Raw genomic sequence first — 18,016 nt, 5'->3', positions numbered from 1 at the left:
TGACACAAAGGAAAATTTTTAGTTGCTTAGTGTATTTAATTTTTGAAGGTCCCGTCACGAGTAATTCAACACGATGTTAGCAATTTTGTAGGTAATAGTTTGGATCCAAATTAGTCAGACGAGTCCCGTTAACGCACCGAGCGTCATTAGCGACAGTTAAATAGGCAGAATTTGTTACAACCCAGGCAACTTCGCAGCCGCACACCAGTGGATTGCCATCCAAAAGCAATTTCCCCGATGGCATTAGTGACTGAATGACCCCCTCGAAAGAAGCTTGATCCAGAACGCTGATGTAGTTGTTAACAAGTTGGACTTGATGTCGCTGATGACACTCCTAATTAGAAACAGGGAAAAATCAAGCGCGTTCGTTGTTGATTAGATGATTTTGTTATACTTGATAAAGCCCTATTTGTTTACCTGTTATCCAGTTTGGCTGAACAGTATCGATAAGATTGCTTGATAAGTCAACTTGGGTTATACTAGCCGCAAGAGACATCAACCCAGAAGAAAGGGACTCTATTTTATTGTGACCAAGATACAATTGCGAAAGGCTGGCTAACGAAGAGAACGAATTTCCAGCCAGACTTGCAATAACACTTCCGTCTAAATTTAGAAGCGTGAGAGCAGGGAGAGTACCCAGAGGCGGCAGAGCTGCTAGAAAATCACTTCGGAGCGTGACAGACGTTAGCGATGAGCTAGACAATGTGCCCGATAGCACCATACTGTAGCCCGAAAGTTCTAGGCTGGTCAGTAAATTATAGCCTTGTAGATTTGCGAAATTGAATGTCCAATCGTCTGTGTCTTGCCTGACAGTAAGCGATCTTAGATTACTTGAAGATGAGGAAAGAATGCCAGTATTGTCGAACGATGTCAAACGGTTGTTTAAAAAGCTAATAATCTCGAAAGATTTCCCATTAAATACGTCGTTTGGTAACGGTCCTAGAGTTGATGATTGAATGACGATCGAATGCAAGACGTTTGTCGGAAACGTACGGGCGAAGATATCCGTCAGACTTTTCAAACTAGTCAGGCCGGCACAGGTCATGTCAACCTGCTGACCATTAAGAGTGCAAACACAGGGCGTAATAAGAAAAGAGTCGGGACAAGCGATAGCTCTGCCATTACGAGGAATCCCCTGAGCACCCAACCCGCAAAACAATAAAGCCAACAGGACCAGAAAAACTTTCATCTTGCGTTTGGAAAAGCTAGGTTACGAATGTTCTTATTTCCGTGATAGAAAAACTGAGCTGATAGGCGTAGTACAGTGGCAAAGCATTTATTTATATCTTAACTAGATGACGCCAACAACTCGTCGACAAGAGCACCGAACGACCTAGGTAGATAATGCAAGATAAATGGATAAGAGTAAAGTAAACATGTAATAATGGACTTGTTTTTTGCCCTTTTTTTTTTACTTGGATGTGATGGGATCTCCTGGTGTATAGAAGGGGTTGCAAACTAATTCAGTGTAGGCATTGTGTAACTTTCTAAATATCTGAAAAACAAGTAGAGCTTGCAATTTTTTGTCTCTATTGCTTTTTGTAATTATATAGAAGAACTACTTACTGCTCGAATTTCATTATCTCTTAAAAGAGAATTGGTGGAGTCAATTATGATCACAATTTTAACTTTTGTGTTTGTGACAAAGCCATATCTTTAGAATTGATAAAAATTGAAGTAAAATTTGTAACATCTTTAAAAAAGGAATGATTAGGTTTACGCTTTGACTTCTTCACTGGAATAGAGTAGGCCAAGATACAGTTCTCGGACATCACTTCCAGATTTGTTGCTTTGGATGATTTTTTCCTCCACGAAATCGATGCACGTATGCATAATGTAATGAAATTGGAGTTCTTGCGATTGATTTATGCACCGAAGAAATAACGGTGAATTCTACAAAGAAATGTGTTATGTCACTGGAAAACGGTCACGAAAACTATTTGTACCTCTTTTCCAATGAAACCGATACACACGGCCATTGTTTTGAAAGTCAAAAGTCTTCTGAATGTATTCGCTAAGTATCCGAAAATAACTAGCAGAAAAACAATAATTTTGACGTTTCGGATATCAACAAAGCACAGTTGCCAAACTGTTGCTTTACCCGCCTTGCTATTATTGATTTGTTGTGGACATTTCTCATTTGCTCATATTTAGTTGTTGAAGCATTCAAAACAGGGTGAAAGTAAGCTTCACGTCAACCAATTGAACTCAAAATCGTTTCGGAAATGCCATCGTATTGCTCGATTATTACAAAATCGCATTCGAACGTAGAAAGCGCTCATCGGAGCGCGGGCTAGGGCCTTGCTCTCTCTCTGGTGCGAAGTAAATGGATTACCATTCGGTAGCAATCACTCGGGCAAGTGTTTTAATCGTTTAGTTTATTTATTTATTTTTTGAACTGTGTTGCGTTAATTCGTAAAATATTGCTATCTACACTTGAACGCGTGATGTTTAGTCAGTGACTACTAAAAACTAGACTGGGAATTACGGAAATGAAAAATAAAGACCCCAAAGCTAATTTTGGAATCGAACTAGATGAATCTATTCAAATTGATGGAGTCTCCGCAACAGCAACCAAATTTGGCGAAAGTTTTCGTGGTATTTTCAGATGGCAACAAAGTTTCTTTAAACTGGTAATTTTTCCAGCCTTTTTTCATGTGCATCGAACCTCCTGATTTTGACGTATGGCATATTTAGGTCTGGAAGCAAGCGATAATCTACTACATCATCTACGTATCAATCACGCTGTTCTACTCGTTTGCTTTGGACAGCGGCAATCAGGCGAATTTCGATGCCATTACAAGCTATCTTGCGCGTTACACATCTAGTTTACCGGTCGTTCTCCTGTTAGGCTTCTTCACTTCAACAGCACTTAACCGTTGGTTTAGCATAATGGCAAGCATGCCGGGCACTAATCGACCTATTGCACTTTATGTTGCATCGCTCAAAGAAGATGCAGCTGATGGCTGCGCTAGAGTTGATCTGTACATCCGTTACGTTCTTCTTATGTGGTTGCTTACATTCCGCATCGTGTGCAAACCCTTGAGGAAAAGATATCCGAGTTTAATGTCAATTCAAGCGGCAGGATTTCTTCGTGATCACGAACGTCTTTTACTTGAAAAACACAAAGAGCAACCTGGAGGAAGTTCAAAGACTTTTCCGCTTGTAGTTTACGATTGGTTAAATATTCTGCTACGGGACACCTGCCAAAAAGGATATTTCTCTGTTGCCAACGATTTCGGTCGGAACATTGACGCTATTCAAGTTTTAAAGAAAGGGGGAGGGAACGTCATTAAATTTGCTTCTAAGAACGTTCCTGTGGCTTTGATTCAGGCTGTGACGCTTGCTATTTACTGCTACGGGGTTGTGTCTGTCTTGTCACATCAAATAGAAAAGCATTACTTGACGTCGGTCCTTAGCGGCTACTTTCCATTACCCTACGGTACGAAACGATGATTAACATTTACCGTTAAAATTTAATCACTTGTTAATTTTGCTTTTGTATACCATTTTATTATTTTAGCTTTGCCATTTTTCTTCTACTATGCCTGGCTGAAAGTGGGCAGAATCGCCATTGATCCATTTGGTAGCGATGAAGATGATATCGATATACTCAACATTTTCGATTGCCACATTAATGGGGCAATGCGCTTACGTAATTGCTACGGTGTCAAAATAACAATCCCATCAACTGACAGAAGCGCATTTTCCTTGTCTTAGTTTTTTGGCAACGAAAAAGTTTCTTTTCGAAATTCATTTTTTTATTTGGCAAAAACTGTTCATCGAAAATTGATAAATACAAATTTGTTTTTTTACGATACAACTGTTTTCGTCGTATTAGATTTGCACAATACGTAACAGTTGACATTTTCCCCATAATTAGGGCCAGACGTTTCTCTTCATCGAGATTTTTTCGATCGATTTTCTTGTGGCCCTTTCCAGCAACTGTTCAATACCAATGGATGCAAGTTGGTAAAATGCATTAGTTTGTATTTTTAAATGCACAAACAATTCGAGCAGCAATTTTTCCGACACCCATTTCATCGCCAGGATGAGCCAACAGTTTGGCAACATCTGAAATGGACATTAATCCAGGCCAAACGGCTAGCATGTAAAAAACCTTAAAAGAATAGATTTTCTGTTAAAAAAATGGCAAGTAAATAATTTTCCAAAAATCATTTACCAGAGCTGGAGGTATCAAACTCAAAAGGGGTTTCATGACCTCCTTCGTTTTTACAGATGTTATTTCTGCCATTGTTTGAATGAAATAGCTGATAAATGCAAGCTGTGGAGTGATGATGCCATCTCCAGCCACTCGGGTCATTAACTGCATCAGGTTTGCAATCGCATTAGGAAGTGGTTTGTTCTCGTGGGCTTTTAACAGAAAGTTTTTCATGTTACAAAAAATTCATTGGAATCTATTAACGAAAAATGGAATGCTTACTGGTGCTAGAAGCAACACAGAGAGCCTCCAGTTCATCATCGTGCAAAGCCACTTTTTTCAAAGGAGGATAGCGGAAGCCAGGCGTATTTAAATCCCAATCGATGGCGCGCTTTGAACCCGATTTCTTGGCAGCGGTTGAAGGATCTGAGTCTGATGCTATTTGGTTATTCAATGCAGCAGTAAATAGCAGCACAGCTAACTGAGCTAAAGCCTTTCCGCCTGGTCCACCTGTTTCCTCATCACTAGAATTTAAATAGGTGGTACTTTTCGGTTAGGACGGAACTGGGGGATATTCCTTTATTTGCTTTTATTTTCTTACCTGGCAAGCATTGAAGAGTGAGTCAGTAAGAATGGTAGGACTCTAGTGGCCAAAGAAATAGCACAGCTTTCCAAATCTAAATGTGCCACTGACAGCGCCCCTTCGACGCACCGTTGCCTTTTGTCAGAAGATTGCTCTTTGATAACAGCCTGTATAAGATAGAGATTATGCAGTCATAATGTGGTGGAGCTAGTGGGATCTTTTCGTAATGTGTTACCTTGACCAACGAAGTGACTAACCACGTCGCGCCACCAATTTTGAAAAGTCGGTCGATACCTAGTGTCGTACAGTGGTCTGACCATCCATGGTTCAAAATTTTGTTCCACAATTTTGAAAGCTGATGATCCAAACTCTGATCTTGATTGTCAGAAACACCTTGAAGGGGGTTATCGTCTTGGGCTAGACGGCGAATGATTTGCAGCATTAACACTGATCTAAACGATTCATAGCGATTACAAAGATGCGTTGGGAAATTAAGATCGGGGGCTTTAATGTAATTTACCTCTCTCTGTAATGCTCTTTAGAGTCGTCAAGACTAAGAGGAGTCATCAAATGGTCGAGCATCATTGTGGGTTTGCTTTTTAAATTCATTGGTTGAACCTAAACCAAAATACGAACTGTAACTTTCTCCAACGTCTATCTGTTTTAAATTAATCTTACCTGGATGTAAAATCTTAACCAAGTGGCAGCGCAGACCGACAGGCAGCACATCTGAGTCCGTAGTGTATCGAGAATTCTCTCGACTTCTTCGTCAGAAACCAACTGTGATTCGTACGCCGCTAAAATTTCACGTATTACCGCAGGGACATGAAAGCAGGCATCATGCCAGCGAACACTCCTTTAAAAACAAAAATTTATATTTTAGTACTTGTTAATTACATAATTTAAGCGATAGTTTACCCAGATCTAAGGTCACTTTCACCAGAGGTCAGCGCCTTCAATAACTGATCAGTCAACATGGGATCACAGCGATTTAATAAAAGATCAGGTGCCTGGTTTGGTTTCAACCATTCTGAAGCCCACTGTTCAAAAAAGGTCTCCCCTCCTAGTTCGCCACTTAAGATAACCTATCAATCAAAAGCACATTATGAAACGATTAGGGGGGTAACATCTAATCACGGTTTTACCTCGATGCCGTACATCTGCGTAATACGGCAAAGCATTAGAAAAGAAATGTCGAAAAGCAATGCTCTCGAATTTGCCGTTTTACTTGGATCAGAGCCAGCTGGTTGGCGGTTCGCTTCGTTGAAGCGCACTAGTTTTGTGGCGAAAGCCCGGAGTTTACCTGTTCCTGTCGCTGCGTTTAGTATAAGCTCAAAGCTTTGGCCCGATAGCAAATGAGACAAAACCTTTAATAAGGTGTCCTGAAACGAAAATGGTACTATTGTTAACCCTATTTCACTCTTCCGAGTTTTAACTCCTTACCTGGTTTTTAGCGTAATCCGTGTCTAAAGTTTTCAAAATACTGGCCACGGTGGGTTCGGCACGAAGCACCAAAGTAGCTATTTGAGTGTTGGTGGTCTCCAATTTCAGACCTCCGCGCGATAGGCTTTCTCTGTTTCGGATCAAAATATAAACCGAATTTTATTTTAGATTTCAAAATAGGAAAATCCAATATTTTTACCTTTTGCTTAGAATACTAGTAACATGCCATTCGGACAGCAGAGATGTGCGCATCTTTACTTCATTCAGCAATCCTTCAACAACATTGCAATGGCATTTCGCATCTGTAGTTTCTAGAAGACCTGGGTAGCATAAGAGTCGTTCAAACGCCACGGCGACTTCCGGGCTTGGTTCGCCAATGGGAGAATTCGGATCCAACCCTGAGGAGAGTTTAATTTTAAAAGTTTGTATCGTAAAGTTGAGCATACGTTCATACCAAAAATTGATCGGTGAAGTCGGAGCAGTAGTAAAGGTGCCTTAAGAAAAGTGAAAACGGCCCATCGTAGCTCTCCAGGCGAATCGGCTGTTTCAGCTAATCCCAGACAACAAGCTCGAAGGATTTCGCAGTACAATTGCGTGGCAGAATATCCCCTTAGTTTTTGTAAAACTTCTAATTGACGTGTCAGTTCAAGACCGTCTGACGTAGGACGAAGCAATGCCTCCCAAGATATTAAAGTGTGTATGTCTGTACACAACGAGTTCTCATAAAACGGCTTTTCTGGACCGTTTTCTTTGAACAGGTCATTTTCAAACAATCGACATTGCCTATTAAGAATCCGAAAAGAATTAAAAAATGAAACTTATGTTCTGAAATGCATGCGCATCTTGTTAATGTAATTACCGGATGACTTTCTCAATAGGTTCCACTAAGTTTTCCAACGACAGATTTCCGGCACCAGCCAGATGTTTTATGTTGGATTCAGTTTGATTTACAAGTGATGCAAGATTAGTTGCTGCAAACTGATCATTGGTACAGCAACGTGCGATATAAAGAAGAGATACTAAATAATTTTCCTCATACAAAGGTGCCTAATAGCCCTGTTGTATAATGGCAGATGACTGTGTAGCTGTTGCTTGTGCTATTAGCTTCTGACAACTTCTTGAGTCCATCAGATGTAATACTCCACAACCATGTTTCCAATGACATGAGAGACGATGCTAAAGCTGCACACTCATCCGCAGATCCAGAACATGAAATGTGTTTCTAAATAGTTTTATTATTACATTGATATCTTTTCAAGGAAACTTTAATAAGATTTACCAATGACTGTTCTAGGAGATGCAACAACTCTAAAAGACATCTAGTCTTCTGAATACTCCCTTGAAGGCAAATATTCTCAAAAACAGCACTATATGAAACAATCTAGAGGTGAAATGCCATTGAGGTGATTACTCTATCATCTTTGACAAAAAAATTTCAATACCTGAACATTCAGAGAATATTGTAAATAAGAGAGCAACTTGGAGTTTGGGGATGGTCCAATCAAAGCTTGCTTGAGAATACTTTCCGCTAAGTTATAGGTGTCTCCTGTTGATCCCGCAGGAATGACCTAGCAATGTTAATTAATATTTTTTATAGTTGTAAATTTTTATTCCCAGCAAAGCACTTTAGTACCTCTTTGACATATATACCCCACATGAGATCTGTCCACCGTTCCCTCCAAGCCTTCCTCATCAAGTGCTTAAGCTTCTGCTCAGTACTCTCGGTCATTCTTTCAGTTGGCTGTAATGAGCCTTTCAATGTGTACGATGCACAGTTTTGGAAAATTTGCGTCGTAACGAGCACAGCTATTAAATAATGTTAATATTTCACGCGAAAATTTGCACATTAAGACAGAGCGTTTAAAGCAGACGACTATTTGAAAAACAAGCAGCACCACAACAGTTGAATAGAGTTGAAACTTTTGAAAGCGTAGCGACGAAATAATGAACTATTAGTTAGTTCGTAGCCGAGTGGGTCGGCCTTAGCAAACATTATTTCCTTTTTCCCATTTCAAACGTCATTCAATACTTTTCGCAAGGAAATATGCTTGTTCACAAGGACAAATTTTGTTGATAGAATCAAAGTGAGACGTTTTAGTTTGCTTGTCGTCAAGAAGTGCTACTGAAATGCAAACTTTGCAGCTATTTACTTCTATTTATGAGAAAATCTCAATTACACGACCATTACCTTGACTTGTTCCAAGTTTCCATGAATCGAGGAAATATTGCAGAAGAATTATGTAATAGCAACAGTCGTTTAATGAAAATGTTTAGAACGTACAAGAATTTGTTTTGTATCAACATGGGTTTCACAACGTACAAGATTTACCAAAAGGGGAAACAATAACAAGGAAAACTGCTTTAATTATACAGAACTATGTAGCTAAAGGTGGCCAATTCGGAATGACATTGTTTTCTTGTGACGAATTATACGAATCGATCCTGTTCAATTCCGCTGCCACAACCACTGCCGCAGCCATTGCCAATCTCATGCCGGCCTCCGGTAGAATCTCCACTGCCAGCTTCATGTTGGTCTCCGGAGGAATCACCACTACCCAACTCAGCAAATATTTCCACCTCGTCTTTAACGCGAAGAACAGGTGTTTTTCCTCTTTTCGAAATTTTTTCTGTAGCAATGGGCTTAAAACCAATGCCAGCTTCATGTTGGTCTCCGGAGGAATCACCACTACTCAACTCAGCAAATATTTCCACCTCGTCTTTAACGCGAGGAACAGGTGTTTTTCCTCTTTTCGAAGTTTTTTCTGTAGCAATGGGCTTAAAACCACTACCAGTGTCCGGAATTGTTCTAGCTATCATATAGTTAACCAGAATAATTTCAGCAACGACGATCAATGCGACGATGAAAATATTACGACTACACCTGGTGATACTGGCAAGAAGGTGTCCCGTTCGTCGTCTGCATCTGGATCGCCGAGATCAGGAAATCCTGCAGCTATCGAACTCACTTTCTTTTCATTTTTAATTTCCATAAAAAGGCCCGTGGCTTCCCTAGCTTCTGCTTCTGCCTGCTGCCTATTGGTATAAAAAAGAACCATTTTGAATAAATTACGACATTTTAACAAAATAAACAAATTTGAAATGAATCCCGTAAATACAATTATTTAGGGCACTTTTATTTTATATACCGTTCATTATATGATGAGATCAAGAGTCCGACAATGGTTACGGTGATGACAACAATGGCTAAAATGAGAGCCAATGTCAGCAATACGATTCGTTTTCTCAAGAACATCCTGGCCTGTGTTTGATTACTGTTCAAGGTGGGCTGATTCTCGTGGACTGTAATGATACAAATTTTGGCATTTGAGGTTCTTTGTGTCCAAATGCTGCAAAAAATGACACGAAAGAATTCGCCGACCGTCTTTTGATCCCTTAAACATCAGTTAACTGTGTTCATTTAGTTATGAAATTCCAAAAAGTTTCAAAAGTATCTCAAAAACATTTTTTTATAACTTAGAATTAAGATAATTGCAGCTTAGAATGTTTCTTTATCACATGAAAAGCATTTCAAAATTGTTACGAATTTTGGCATCGTGTTCGAAATCGAATTTAATCAAATCTTGCAGCGCTCATGTATAGAACAAAACATGCTTTTATGCATTCACACACGTGCCCCGGACACCGTGGATACAACAGCATCATGTCTAATTTGAAACAGAACAACTAAAACTGTGTTTAAAGAAAAGAACTAGAACTATTCGACTGAAGTTTTGGACGTGGCTCAATTTGCAAGAACGTTGCTGTCGGGTATAGGCTATCTACATATTCTACTCTGCTTTAAACCGCAAAATGCCCAAGTTTACTTCACCCTCCCAACAGAGTGATATTGCAACTCCAGTTATGGTAATCAACCACTATATTAATTTAATTCGTGCAAATTGCTTTCGTGGTAGGTTTCAGAAACACCATATGAAATGGATTTTTGTAGTCTGTTACTGATTGTCGTTTAGAATTTCACGAGACAGTTCGTAGTTCTCTCCTTGACAAGATTTTATTTGGCAATTGAAATAAGTAATGTAATTCTTTTACGAAAGTTACCTTGTTATTAACTAATTCGTCTACCGCCAAAAACATTTATACGTGACAGACCTTCGTGCTAGAAAGATAAACAAACCAAGTGCACATACAGCAGTTCTGAAATATATCGGCGTCCGTGACGCTGTAATCTAATCCTCCCATAGCGTGAACCCAGCATGGCGATAACCTCTGGGTGTAAAAGTAATAATAAAAAATTTGAACCGTAGCTACAGCTCTGACCCAACGCTCGATTGCTCTTGGTTTGAACGGGAAAACGCTTTAGAATTAAAATTAAATCGAAAGAAGCTAAGAAGTTTACTTGAAAAAGTCCAGAAAATCAAGAAATCCCTTAACTGAGACGTCGAATTAGTTACGCTAAGAATTTGTTTACCACTGAGTCTTTCGAATACTAATTTCAACATTTATTTCCATTCGCTAAACCACGATGGCTAAACTAGCTTCCGAAAAACGACCATGAATTCTATGTTGCAAATATTTCTGACCAAGGTCGACTAAAGGGTATACTAAATTATTAGAATTTTCTTACCTTGAAATTGTGCTGATAAACCTTCTTTTTCCGTTTCCGATGGGCCACTACTAATTTTTACTGTAGTAGTATAACCGTTTTCTGCTACAAAATCAATGCGACAAACAGAAGAATTCAACAAAGCTTCGTAAGTAAAATCCTTTTATAAAATTTCAATTGAAATTTGTGTAATTAGTTTCAATTACTACAGGATAACAGTTAACAAAAAATTTGTTAACTGTTAAAAAATAAATTAAGAGCAAGTCACTCTGTGGGACAAATCAAAACGATTGTCCTTTGGAGACTGAGAAACAAGCAAATGAAAATCGAAAGAGGGTACTCACGATTCCGGAAGAGAGACGTCATTTTCTAGAAGCACGTGTAGTCCAGTAACCAGTGGCCAACTGGCAGACGAAATGTGAAGGATATCTGATGAGGTGGGATGATGTGAACATGATCTGCTTTATCGTCTATCGACTTGGGGCGAACGGATGCTAGCCATCACCACATGAAAAACTTCTACATACGGGATGTAGCACAGTGGTCTGCTCAGCTACTGCCTGGCTCGCCAGACGGCCGGCATCATGTTGAATCGTCATAGTATACCGGCACATTTGTTAACCAGAGACTATTGAAGGCTAGTAATTGGAACTATAGTGTGATCACATTGAACGTGATGCGTCTTGAGAACGAATTTTTCGTTACCTTTTCTGCTGTACCCCCATTTGCATCCGATGATACTTCCGGTTCCGGAATCCCGCTCTGCACCACGACCCGAATTCCGACGTATGTTAGATAACTCTATTTTTTTTTTATTATTTAAGTTTTACAATTCAATCTTCTAAGGGTTTTAATTATCGTTTCTCACGAAACTCTAGTTTCCACGTTGATCGGGAGATGATCTATTCATTTTGAACATACGTGAAGCGATGGAGAAACCAGCTCTTAATCTTCGTGTGAACGTTCAACTCAATCAAACGTGCAAAAGTATTTTATTCAGACGTACAATAATTGATGAGCAGACGTTTTTCCGACGTCTTCAATTATAAATTCAGCATGACAACTGAAATGTGTAAATATTTTTAGATTACAACTCCAGAATCCGGCTTTGTAAAATTATTGGCATCCACCAAACCATCATCGTAATTGTAGTCGTCGTCTTCAACCTCGTCTTTCGTAACCTTTTTAGAATCAGGTAAATAATTTTTACTGTAATATATTTTTATAAATCGATTATCAAGTATAATTACTTCCGTAATATTTCCAATAGTTGAAGCGTCATGGCTTGCTTTGGTGTTATGAACGGTTGTCCAAGGTGGGTTTCCAATATCACCTGTTATTAGGGGTTTCAATTACATCAAATCTTGTTTAAGTAGTTAATTTAATTGGTTAGGCGTCCTACTTTCTGTAGATGCAAAGGTTGGTGTTGTACTGTCGATTTCTGAAAAGTTATCTGTATTGTTTGTATTCTCATCTGTTGCAGGTTTGAATCCGGCAATATTTGCTTTGCGTGCAATTAATTCCTCCTCGTCGTTGGATAATCTGGAACACATACATGGGCTTAGAGATTCACGTCGTTTCGCAAGGTAAACTTCATTGACTTACCCTCTCCGTGATGTCGCAGCTATTGAAATGATTGCAATAAGTGCGATGACAAAAGATATGCCAATTATCAAAAACAGATTCTTTCTGAGCCAGAAAGCAACTGGTTTTGTTTTACAAGGATCTGGTGCATGCTTGGTTTCTTCTAAATCAACTGTCATTTAAAAGTCAATGGTGTAATTTAGTAAGGTGACGTCACCAGCCTCAAAGTCGAATTTTAGCGATTAGATTATTACTAGTCGTGTATTTCTCCTCGGCCTTTGAAGTTTGTATTTGCTTCTCGGTGGTCGCAGTATTATCCGAGTTATCTGTGGGCTTGTCTTGGGAACCATTTATTACTTGAAGTTCAACATTTTTTTCGGCTTCACAATCAGTTTGTTTTGGGATCGTTTCGTTTTCTTCTAAAAATAGTTAAACAAGCGCGCTCTTAATGACCCTAAGCTTCTGGCATTATGAGTAAAATGTTGAGTTAAAGCTAGTTACGAGAGGTATAATCTTGCAAGATAAACGTAACAGGAAATAGATCGTTAAGCGGTCATTCGGATGTGCTAAAATTACCTTCTCCGTCTGTTTGGTCGGCGTCGCCCGAACTATCGTTTTCTGTGTGGCCTTTGTGGCCGTCATCTGAAGCTGGTTGTTTACATGGTTGGTCAGTTACCCCGTCATTTACAATCGCTAAAACATGAAACGCAAATCAAAAAAAGATTACGGATGATATTTTGTGTTGGGGGGAGCCTGAAAACATCTTTTCTCTCCTTAGGCGATAGGCGTGTAGCGATCGTTTGGATATAGGAATATCTAAACGATGACGAATAAAAGTCAATATTGTGTTACCATCGTATTCTTGCACAGTGAACGATTCTTTTTTGTCGGTGCTAGCGTCCTCGGCTTGTTTGGGATCGATTTCAGACAAGTTGTATTCTTTCTTTTTGCCCATTATCTGCCGAAAAGAAAATGACATTCATTATTTTAGCATTTGACGTAGCATTTCAAGACTAGAATATCCCCCTTTGATAGTTGAAAATGCGAATTCTATTTCTAGCTCGAGAGTTAAGATTAATGTTTAGAAAAACGAGAAAAATGCACGAACGGAAAAATATGTAAATGCCTTGCAAATCTATTGATAAATAAGGAAGAACAGCGATGCTGAGATGATTGAACGGAAAATACCTGCTAATTGTTTTCTGAATGATGCGTGAATTCAACTCCAACTGGCGAGTTGTTTTCTACTTGTTGAAGGGATCGCAGTTTTAAACGTATTGTTAGTTAATGTCGCGGCTAGGCGTTTTTCAAATGTTCCAACTCGGGTAAAATCTTGTGTAAATGGATGTGGTTGAATCTATCTGATTAGATTTTGAATGTTAGGCAATTGTTAATAACCAGAGAGTTGGGCAACTATGGCGTTGTGACTCTGTGCACTTGTGCTGATTTTATCAAGTAGCTAGAACATTGTAACACCGATTAATCATCGCAATAAGTCACACACACAAAAAAAGAGTCGTGATTTTCATTAACCGCTGACATTTTAATTAACTGCGACACACATGAATCATAAAAGACTTTACAGCATAGGTTTCTGAATTGATATAATCATTTACGTACCCTTTGAAGAAGTCATTAAAAAGTAAAATTGTTTGTTTGTTTTTTTTGGTCTGCTCGATTACATAAGTTTTCGAAGGCTACGGTAATTATATCATTCAATTATCTCTGCTTTTCCATCAGGAAACAAAAAAAAACATGATGTTATGGCATTTTCAAAATCAATTTTTTGCTTACTTTATCTTCTTCGTCAGACGAATCTTCTATAGAATCAGAATCATTTTCCGCAGTCCGATTTTCGCTGATTTTATTTATCGAAGACATTTCCAAGATGATTTCGCTATAGTTACAACTAGAACTTTTTGTGCGCTGACTTGTTTCTAGCGATGGGAAGTTTTCTTTTGACGTGGACTGTATTGTAGCAGTTCCATATTGACGCTTGGGTAGCGAACTTTTTGCCGAGTCTGTTTCCTCTATTGTTATCTCGTCTTCGCTAAAAAATTTAATAGAAAAATCCCACTAATCGAATGTAGTTATTTTGAAGTTTATTTTACGTGAAAATCGAAGGTAGCTTTTAATATTTCCGCACAGGAAAAGCCGCAACTTTCACCGATATCCCTTTCTATTCCATCAGCAGAATAGTGTTCTAATTTTTCATTTTGTTTGAATTTATGGCTGATTAACAAGTCCATAGCAGTCGAAATTGTGCGCATATTTTCACGATTGTTTAGGTGGATCGATACGCTTAACCAAATAATAACTCCAATCAAAACTAAAATTATAAGGAATAATGCGCACATCAGCCATATCGTTAATTTCTCTTGTATTCTTAAAATCCATTTCAGTCGAGTCCATGCCGGTTCAGTTTTTCCCAAACTAACTGTTAGAAAATCGCTAAATTAAAAAGACGAAATTCATTCGAAATAAAACTGCGTGAATTTGCACCGTATTTAAATGTACCTACTGGTAGTTTGTCCGTGTTGATCATCGGCGGATAGCACGACACTCAGCTGGTTGTTATCGAATTGTTTGTTTGAAACATTGTAGCTTCCTTTTTTCCACATTGCCCCACCACCAAGTCCTTCACATCTACGCTATCAATTGAAAGATGCTCACCGCCGCACGGACGTACCAAATAGCCAGCATGCGTGATGTAGAATTCGATTCGTGTTGATGAATATGTAAACAGTTCAGCAAAGGACCACATTCTATTCAAAAGCATATCCTGTAGAAGCATAAAAGCGCGTTGACAGCATTTCTACAAAGTTGTTCGTACGTGTAAATTTGTTCACACGTTTTCCACTTGGTTTATTAAACCAACTGCGTCGTATGCAATTTATGGGTTGTGGCATAAAGTCCCCGTAGATTTTTACCGATAGGCATGTCTGTTACAGAACATTTGAAATCCCTTTTAACACGGACGAGGGTGTGGTTGTTTATGTCAGCTAATCTTTTTTTTTTTTTTTTTTTATACCTTGCAATTCCAAAAACAAACAGCCTTTCTTTTAAAAATTATTCAATTGATCACGATTGTCCTATCTCTGTAACTGATAGTTTTTATTATAGAACTCTCTTAAATTGCGCAATTCACTTGTCCCATTTATTGGTGCAATTCAAATCAGAACTTCTGACCAAGTAAAATGGAATGCGCATTGTCGATTCATGTTTTGCAAGGCAGCTGGTTTGCAATCGCAGCTGATAAACTAGAATTTTGTTTCACTCGCCTTTTTGCTGTTTTTCGGTCACTGCAAATTGCGATGCATGTCGAACGTACTCATGCCCTTGCCCGATGACGTAAACTGGCCCAGTTTCCCTCCTTTCGCCCTGACCGGCAAAACGTCATGGGTAATCTAAAGGGCGTCTACGTTCCAGGACTTGAACGTGCCGTAAAGCAACTTTAGGCTGCTTAAAAGACAGGTGCTGGCACCTGCGTGGTAGAATCTAGTTGTTCTAGCGCACATCTCGTGTCAGAAAAAAAAATTCTGTTTGTCGTTGGCTAATATTAGCCTTTAACAAAATGCTTTCTTGGTTAACAATGTAGACTACGTGTCGCAGACAGATGGTCAATATCGCAGTTGCAAAACAAAAACTGTTTTTAAAAAAGAAAATCGTTCAGCGATTTAAAACGTGTGCGTTGTCGTATAGGTATTTGAACGAGGCCAGCAGGATCCGGTTCCTCGAACACAGGGGTGATCTTTATGCTTGAGGGACCGCAAAACCACACATCACATAACATACCGAAGTAAACCGAGGGGAAGAACAGCTACCTAACAAGCCTGTTTTGTTTTTTTTGTTTTTTTTTTTTGTGTATATTTTTTTACAAGTTTTTCCATCCTATTTGGGGAAAAAAAACTTTGGAAAATGACAGAAATGTTGCCGCCGCTGTGGCACCGACAGTTTTTTTAAAATAGCAATTCTGTAGTTTCTTAAATAGCAAGAAAGTTTGTTTTTACGAGCATAAGGCGGTTTTAATAAAGCGAAAAAAAAAGAAGCCGATATGGTGGGTATTGATATTCGTATATACCTGCGTCGTTCGGGGGAGGTGTAATATTGAGCGGAAAAATGTGGATGCTCACTGGTTGAGCTACCACCGGATAGCACGCCTCTGTACTTGTTTTCATTCTAATCTGAATGAAAACAAAAAGGTACGCGCAGGCTAAAAGTTTGCCCGTCTTTGATATTTTTGAAAGGTTTTGAAGACTTGCTGCTTATTCGGGAATGACAACTGCACGTCTACCGACTTGCCTGTATGAAAAAGAACCTTATTATCGATCGACGCCCGCCACCGACGTACCTAATTTAATAACGAGTAGGGAGTTGTAGTTGTTTCCGTAAACACCAAAAATTCTGTTCACTTATTCAAATGATTTATTTTCGTGGAATGTTTTCCATACAGTTTTTAGTCACTGGTCTTTTTTAACGATTTCTTTTCACATTCCGAATGTTTAATTCATTTTGAATACATTCTGCGTCGTAATGAATTATTCAAGGAAATCAATTACGATTGTGAGACTCCAATGAATACAATTGCCATTGGAAATTTTACAAAGAAAGAAACGGGAATACTTGTATGGCTTCGTTTGGAGATCCAAACTTTTTTTGAAGTTCTTCTTCTTTGTGTTTTGTAATTTCAAATTATTAAAAAAAAATCAATGGAAAGACTATTGGCTGGAACAATAGCACAAATTTTGGCGTCGAGTAGACTAAATGTACAATTTTATAGTTTTGTTTGAATTTCTTTGCTGTTTGCCTCCTAGCACAAACATTGAATTTCGACTTCCGCACCGGGAAAGCCGGAAAGCCTGGGTTGAGTTTTATTTTCGGAAATTCCACGGCTACTCCAAGATACGGTTTTAAAAAACCCGTCACGCTAGAGCCAATTTTTTTTTTTGTACTTGCAAAATTTGAACGAGTTTCTGCAACTCATGCCACTTTTTTATTTTTCCCATTGAATCAATAAGTTGTACGTTGCAGAAACCGATTCCAGAAGCATAAGCTCAACAGTGTGAATTAGGCTTAAAAATGGAGAAACAGCTGCACTGTCAAAAACAGCCATGCACTTATTGATTATCTATTGGAGCTGATTAGCTTTAGTACCATAGATGATACTAGAAATGCATGCATTTCATCTAACCTGCAATATTGATTTTCTCCCTTCATAAGACTTTAAACGCAAACTCATCTCGCACACCGCGAAGTTAGCCTAGTAGCCTAAATAAGAAAAAATAAATGGTGGCATAAGAATGTGACTCACGAGGGACCTTATATATTATTCGTAAAGTTTTACAATACTTTAAATGGGGCGAATGAAGCAAATAAAAACAATTAATTAACCTTGTTGACTTTTCTTTTGAATAGGTGATGCACGCAATACTCGACTTGAACCCTACATGTCATTGTCTGAAGTCCATCAGTAATTGTAGAGTAAAAAGAGAAGCACAACAAGAATTCCGCGGCATCCGAGTTCCGCCCGTTTCTACAACCCTCGCTTTCCTTTTATCTGTCTTGGTGAAAATGTTTACTGTGTCATGAAGTTGGTAATCTGCCAACTGCCAGTTCGAGATCACGGTCCAACTGCATTCTCGCCTGAAGGCTGAAGCCAAATCGTCGAGTCATTTACGTC

General features: G+C 38.8%; 6 protein-coding genes across 9 annotated transcripts; 1 reads left to right on the top strand and 5 right to left on the bottom strand.

Annotated features, from left to right (window-relative positions):
* Positions 1 to 15: 15 nt before the first annotated feature.
* On the bottom strand, positions 16 to 1,189 carry LOC116925162 (oplophorus-luciferin 2-monooxygenase non-catalytic subunit). The gene is made up of 2 exons (XM_032931804.2): positions 418 to 1,189; positions 16 to 334 (listed from the first exon to the last, which is right to left on the bottom strand). The coding sequence occupies exons 1-2, from the start codon at positions 1,187 to 1,189 to the stop codon at positions 300 to 302; spliced, it is 807 nt and encodes a 268-aa protein (XP_032787695.2). The 3' UTR covers positions 16 to 299.
* Positions 1,190 to 1,260: 71 nt separating this feature from the next.
* LOC116925168 (trafficking protein particle complex subunit 2-like protein) lies at positions 1,261 to 2,106 on the bottom strand. Its single transcript, XM_032931814.2, has 5 exons — positions 1,947 to 2,106; positions 1,721 to 1,893; positions 1,567 to 1,654; positions 1,416 to 1,495; positions 1,261 to 1,333 (listed from the first exon to the last, which is right to left on the bottom strand). The coding sequence occupies exons 1-5, from the start codon at positions 1,977 to 1,979 to the stop codon at positions 1,288 to 1,290; spliced, it is 420 nt and encodes a 139-aa protein (XP_032787705.1). The 5' UTR covers positions 1,980 to 2,106; the 3' UTR covers positions 1,261 to 1,287.
* Positions 2,107 to 2,119: 13 nt separating this feature from the next.
* LOC116925161 (bestrophin-3) lies at positions 2,120 to 6,587 on the top strand. The gene is made up of 3 exons (XM_045175242.1): positions 2,120 to 2,633; positions 2,698 to 3,442; positions 3,524 to 6,587. The coding sequence occupies exons 1-3, from the start codon at positions 2,493 to 2,495 to the stop codon at positions 3,718 to 3,720; spliced, it is 1,083 nt and encodes a 360-aa protein (XP_045031177.1). The 5' UTR covers positions 2,120 to 2,492; the 3' UTR covers positions 3,721 to 6,587.
* Positions 3,974 to 11,586, bottom strand: LOC116925169 (mediator of RNA polymerase II transcription subunit 24). The gene is given in 22 exon segments (XM_032931815.2): positions 3,974 to 4,120; positions 4,184 to 4,374; positions 4,445 to 4,686; positions 4,764 to 4,912; positions 4,981 to 5,197; positions 5,266 to 5,363; positions 5,424 to 5,601; positions 5,664 to 5,830; positions 5,891 to 6,127; positions 6,189 to 6,318; positions 6,388 to 6,586; positions 6,643 to 6,971; positions 7,048 to 7,229; positions 7,231 to 7,410; positions 7,468 to 7,569; positions 7,631 to 7,756; positions 7,822 to 7,948; positions 8,620 to 8,998; positions 9,070 to 9,221; positions 9,335 to 9,488; positions 10,774 to 10,857; positions 11,097 to 11,586. Coding segments are annotated over 22 exon segments (3,783 nt in total). The 5' UTR covers positions 11,119 to 11,586; the 3' UTR covers positions 3,974 to 3,982.
* A 141-nt stretch (positions 11,587 to 11,727) lies between these two features.
* LOC116925163 lies at positions 11,728 to 13,666 on the bottom strand. The gene is made up of 8 exons (XM_032931805.2): positions 13,525 to 13,666; positions 13,189 to 13,294; positions 12,913 to 13,029; positions 12,591 to 12,755; positions 12,358 to 12,508; positions 12,155 to 12,294; positions 12,003 to 12,085; positions 11,728 to 11,933 (listed from the first exon to the last, which is right to left on the bottom strand). Exons 2-8 carry the CDS (start codon positions 13,289 to 13,291, stop codon positions 11,835 to 11,837), a joined length of 858 nt encoding a protein of 285 aa, XP_032787696.2. The 5' UTR covers positions 13,292 to 13,294; positions 13,525 to 13,666; the 3' UTR covers positions 11,728 to 11,834.
* Positions 13,571 to 17,867, bottom strand: LOC116925166. 4 transcript variants are annotated; one of them, XR_006648138.1, is made up of 6 exons: positions 17,728 to 17,867; positions 14,854 to 17,604; positions 14,448 to 14,787; positions 14,131 to 14,386; positions 13,957 to 14,061; positions 13,859 to 13,887 (listed from the first exon to the last, which is right to left on the bottom strand). XR_006648138.1 is itself a non-coding variant. In XM_045175246.1 (4 exons), the coding sequence occupies exons 1-4, from the start codon at positions 14,955 to 14,957 to the stop codon at positions 13,644 to 13,646; spliced, it is 726 nt and encodes a 241-aa protein (XP_045031181.1). In that variant the 5' UTR covers positions 14,958 to 15,088; the 3' UTR covers positions 13,571 to 13,643. The 4 variants fall into 4 exon arrangements, 1 of the variants encoding a protein (XP_045031181.1); XR_006648137.1 differs by having other exon boundaries at positions 13,859 to 14,064; XR_006648136.1 differs by having other exon boundaries at positions 13,859 to 14,061.
* Positions 17,868 to 18,016: the final 149 nt, after the last annotated feature.

This window comes from Daphnia magna, linkage group LG6 (assembly GCF_020631705.1).
Source record: "Daphnia magna isolate NIES linkage group LG6, ASM2063170v1.1, whole genome shotgun sequence".
Taxonomy (NCBI): Eukaryota; Metazoa; Arthropoda; class Branchiopoda; order Diplostraca; family Daphniidae; genus Daphnia; species Daphnia magna.
Note: the sequence above shows the minus strand (reverse complement) of the source record. Positions and strands in the feature narration are given on the sequence as shown.

Excerpts from the sequence above, each read along its gene's own strand:
- LOC116925168 (XM_032931814.2), bottom strand. The coding sequence starts at position 1,979 with ATGGCCGTGTGTATCGGTTTCATTGGAAAAGAG. Across the intron at positions 1,894-1,946 it reads TCGGTTTCATTGGAAAAGAG|AATTCACCGTTATTTCTTCG; the intron begins GTACAAATAGTT and ends ATTTCTTTGTAG. Across the intron at positions 1,334-1,415 it reads GGAGATCCCATCACATCCAA|GTCGTTCGGTGCTCTTGTCG; the intron begins GTAAAAAAAAAA and ends TTATCTACCTAG.
- LOC116925163 (XM_032931805.2), bottom strand. The coding sequence starts at position 13,291 with ATGGGCAAAAAGAAAGAATACAACTTGTCTGAAATCGATCCCAAACAA. Across the intron at positions 12,295-12,357 it reads GCTGCGACATCACGGAGAGG|ATTATCCAACGACGAGGAGG; the intron begins GTAAGTCAATGA and ends TATGTGTTCCAG. Across the intron at positions 11,934-12,002 it reads CTATTGGAAATATTACGGAA|GTTACGAAAGACGAGGTTGA; the intron begins GTAATTATACTT and ends GATTCTAAAAAG.
- LOC116925161 (XM_045175242.1), top strand. The coding sequence starts at position 2,493 with ATGAAAAATAAAGACCCCAAAGCTAATTTTGGAATCGAACTAGATGAA. Across the intron at positions 2,634-2,697 it reads AACAAAGTTTCTTTAAACTG|GTCTGGAAGCAAGCGATAAT; the intron begins GTAATTTTTCCA and ends TGGCATATTTAG. Across the intron at positions 3,443-3,523 it reads CTACTTTCCATTACCCTACG|CTTTGCCATTTTTCTTCTAC; the intron begins GTACGAAACGAT and ends TTATTATTTTAG.
- LOC116925166 (XM_045175246.1), bottom strand. The coding sequence starts at position 14,957 with ATGTGGAAAAAAGGAAGCTACAATGTTTCAAACAAACAATTCGATAAC. Across the intron at positions 14,377-14,447 it reads AAGCTACCTTCGATTTTCAC|ATAACAATAGAGGAAACAGA; the intron begins GTAAAATAAACT and ends AGCGAAGACGAG. Across the intron at positions 13,698-14,130 it reads CGTCTGACGAAGAAGATAAA|ATAGATTCAACCACATCCAT; the intron begins GTAAGCAAAAAA and ends AAATCTAATCAG.
- LOC116925162 (XM_032931804.2), bottom strand. The coding sequence starts at position 1,189 with ATGAAAGTTTTTCTGGTCCTGTTGGCTTTATTGTTTTGCGGGTTGGGT. Across the intron at positions 335-417 it reads TCAGCCAAACTGGATAACAG|GAGTGTCATCAGCGACATCA; the intron begins GTAAACAAATAG and ends GTTTCTAATTAG.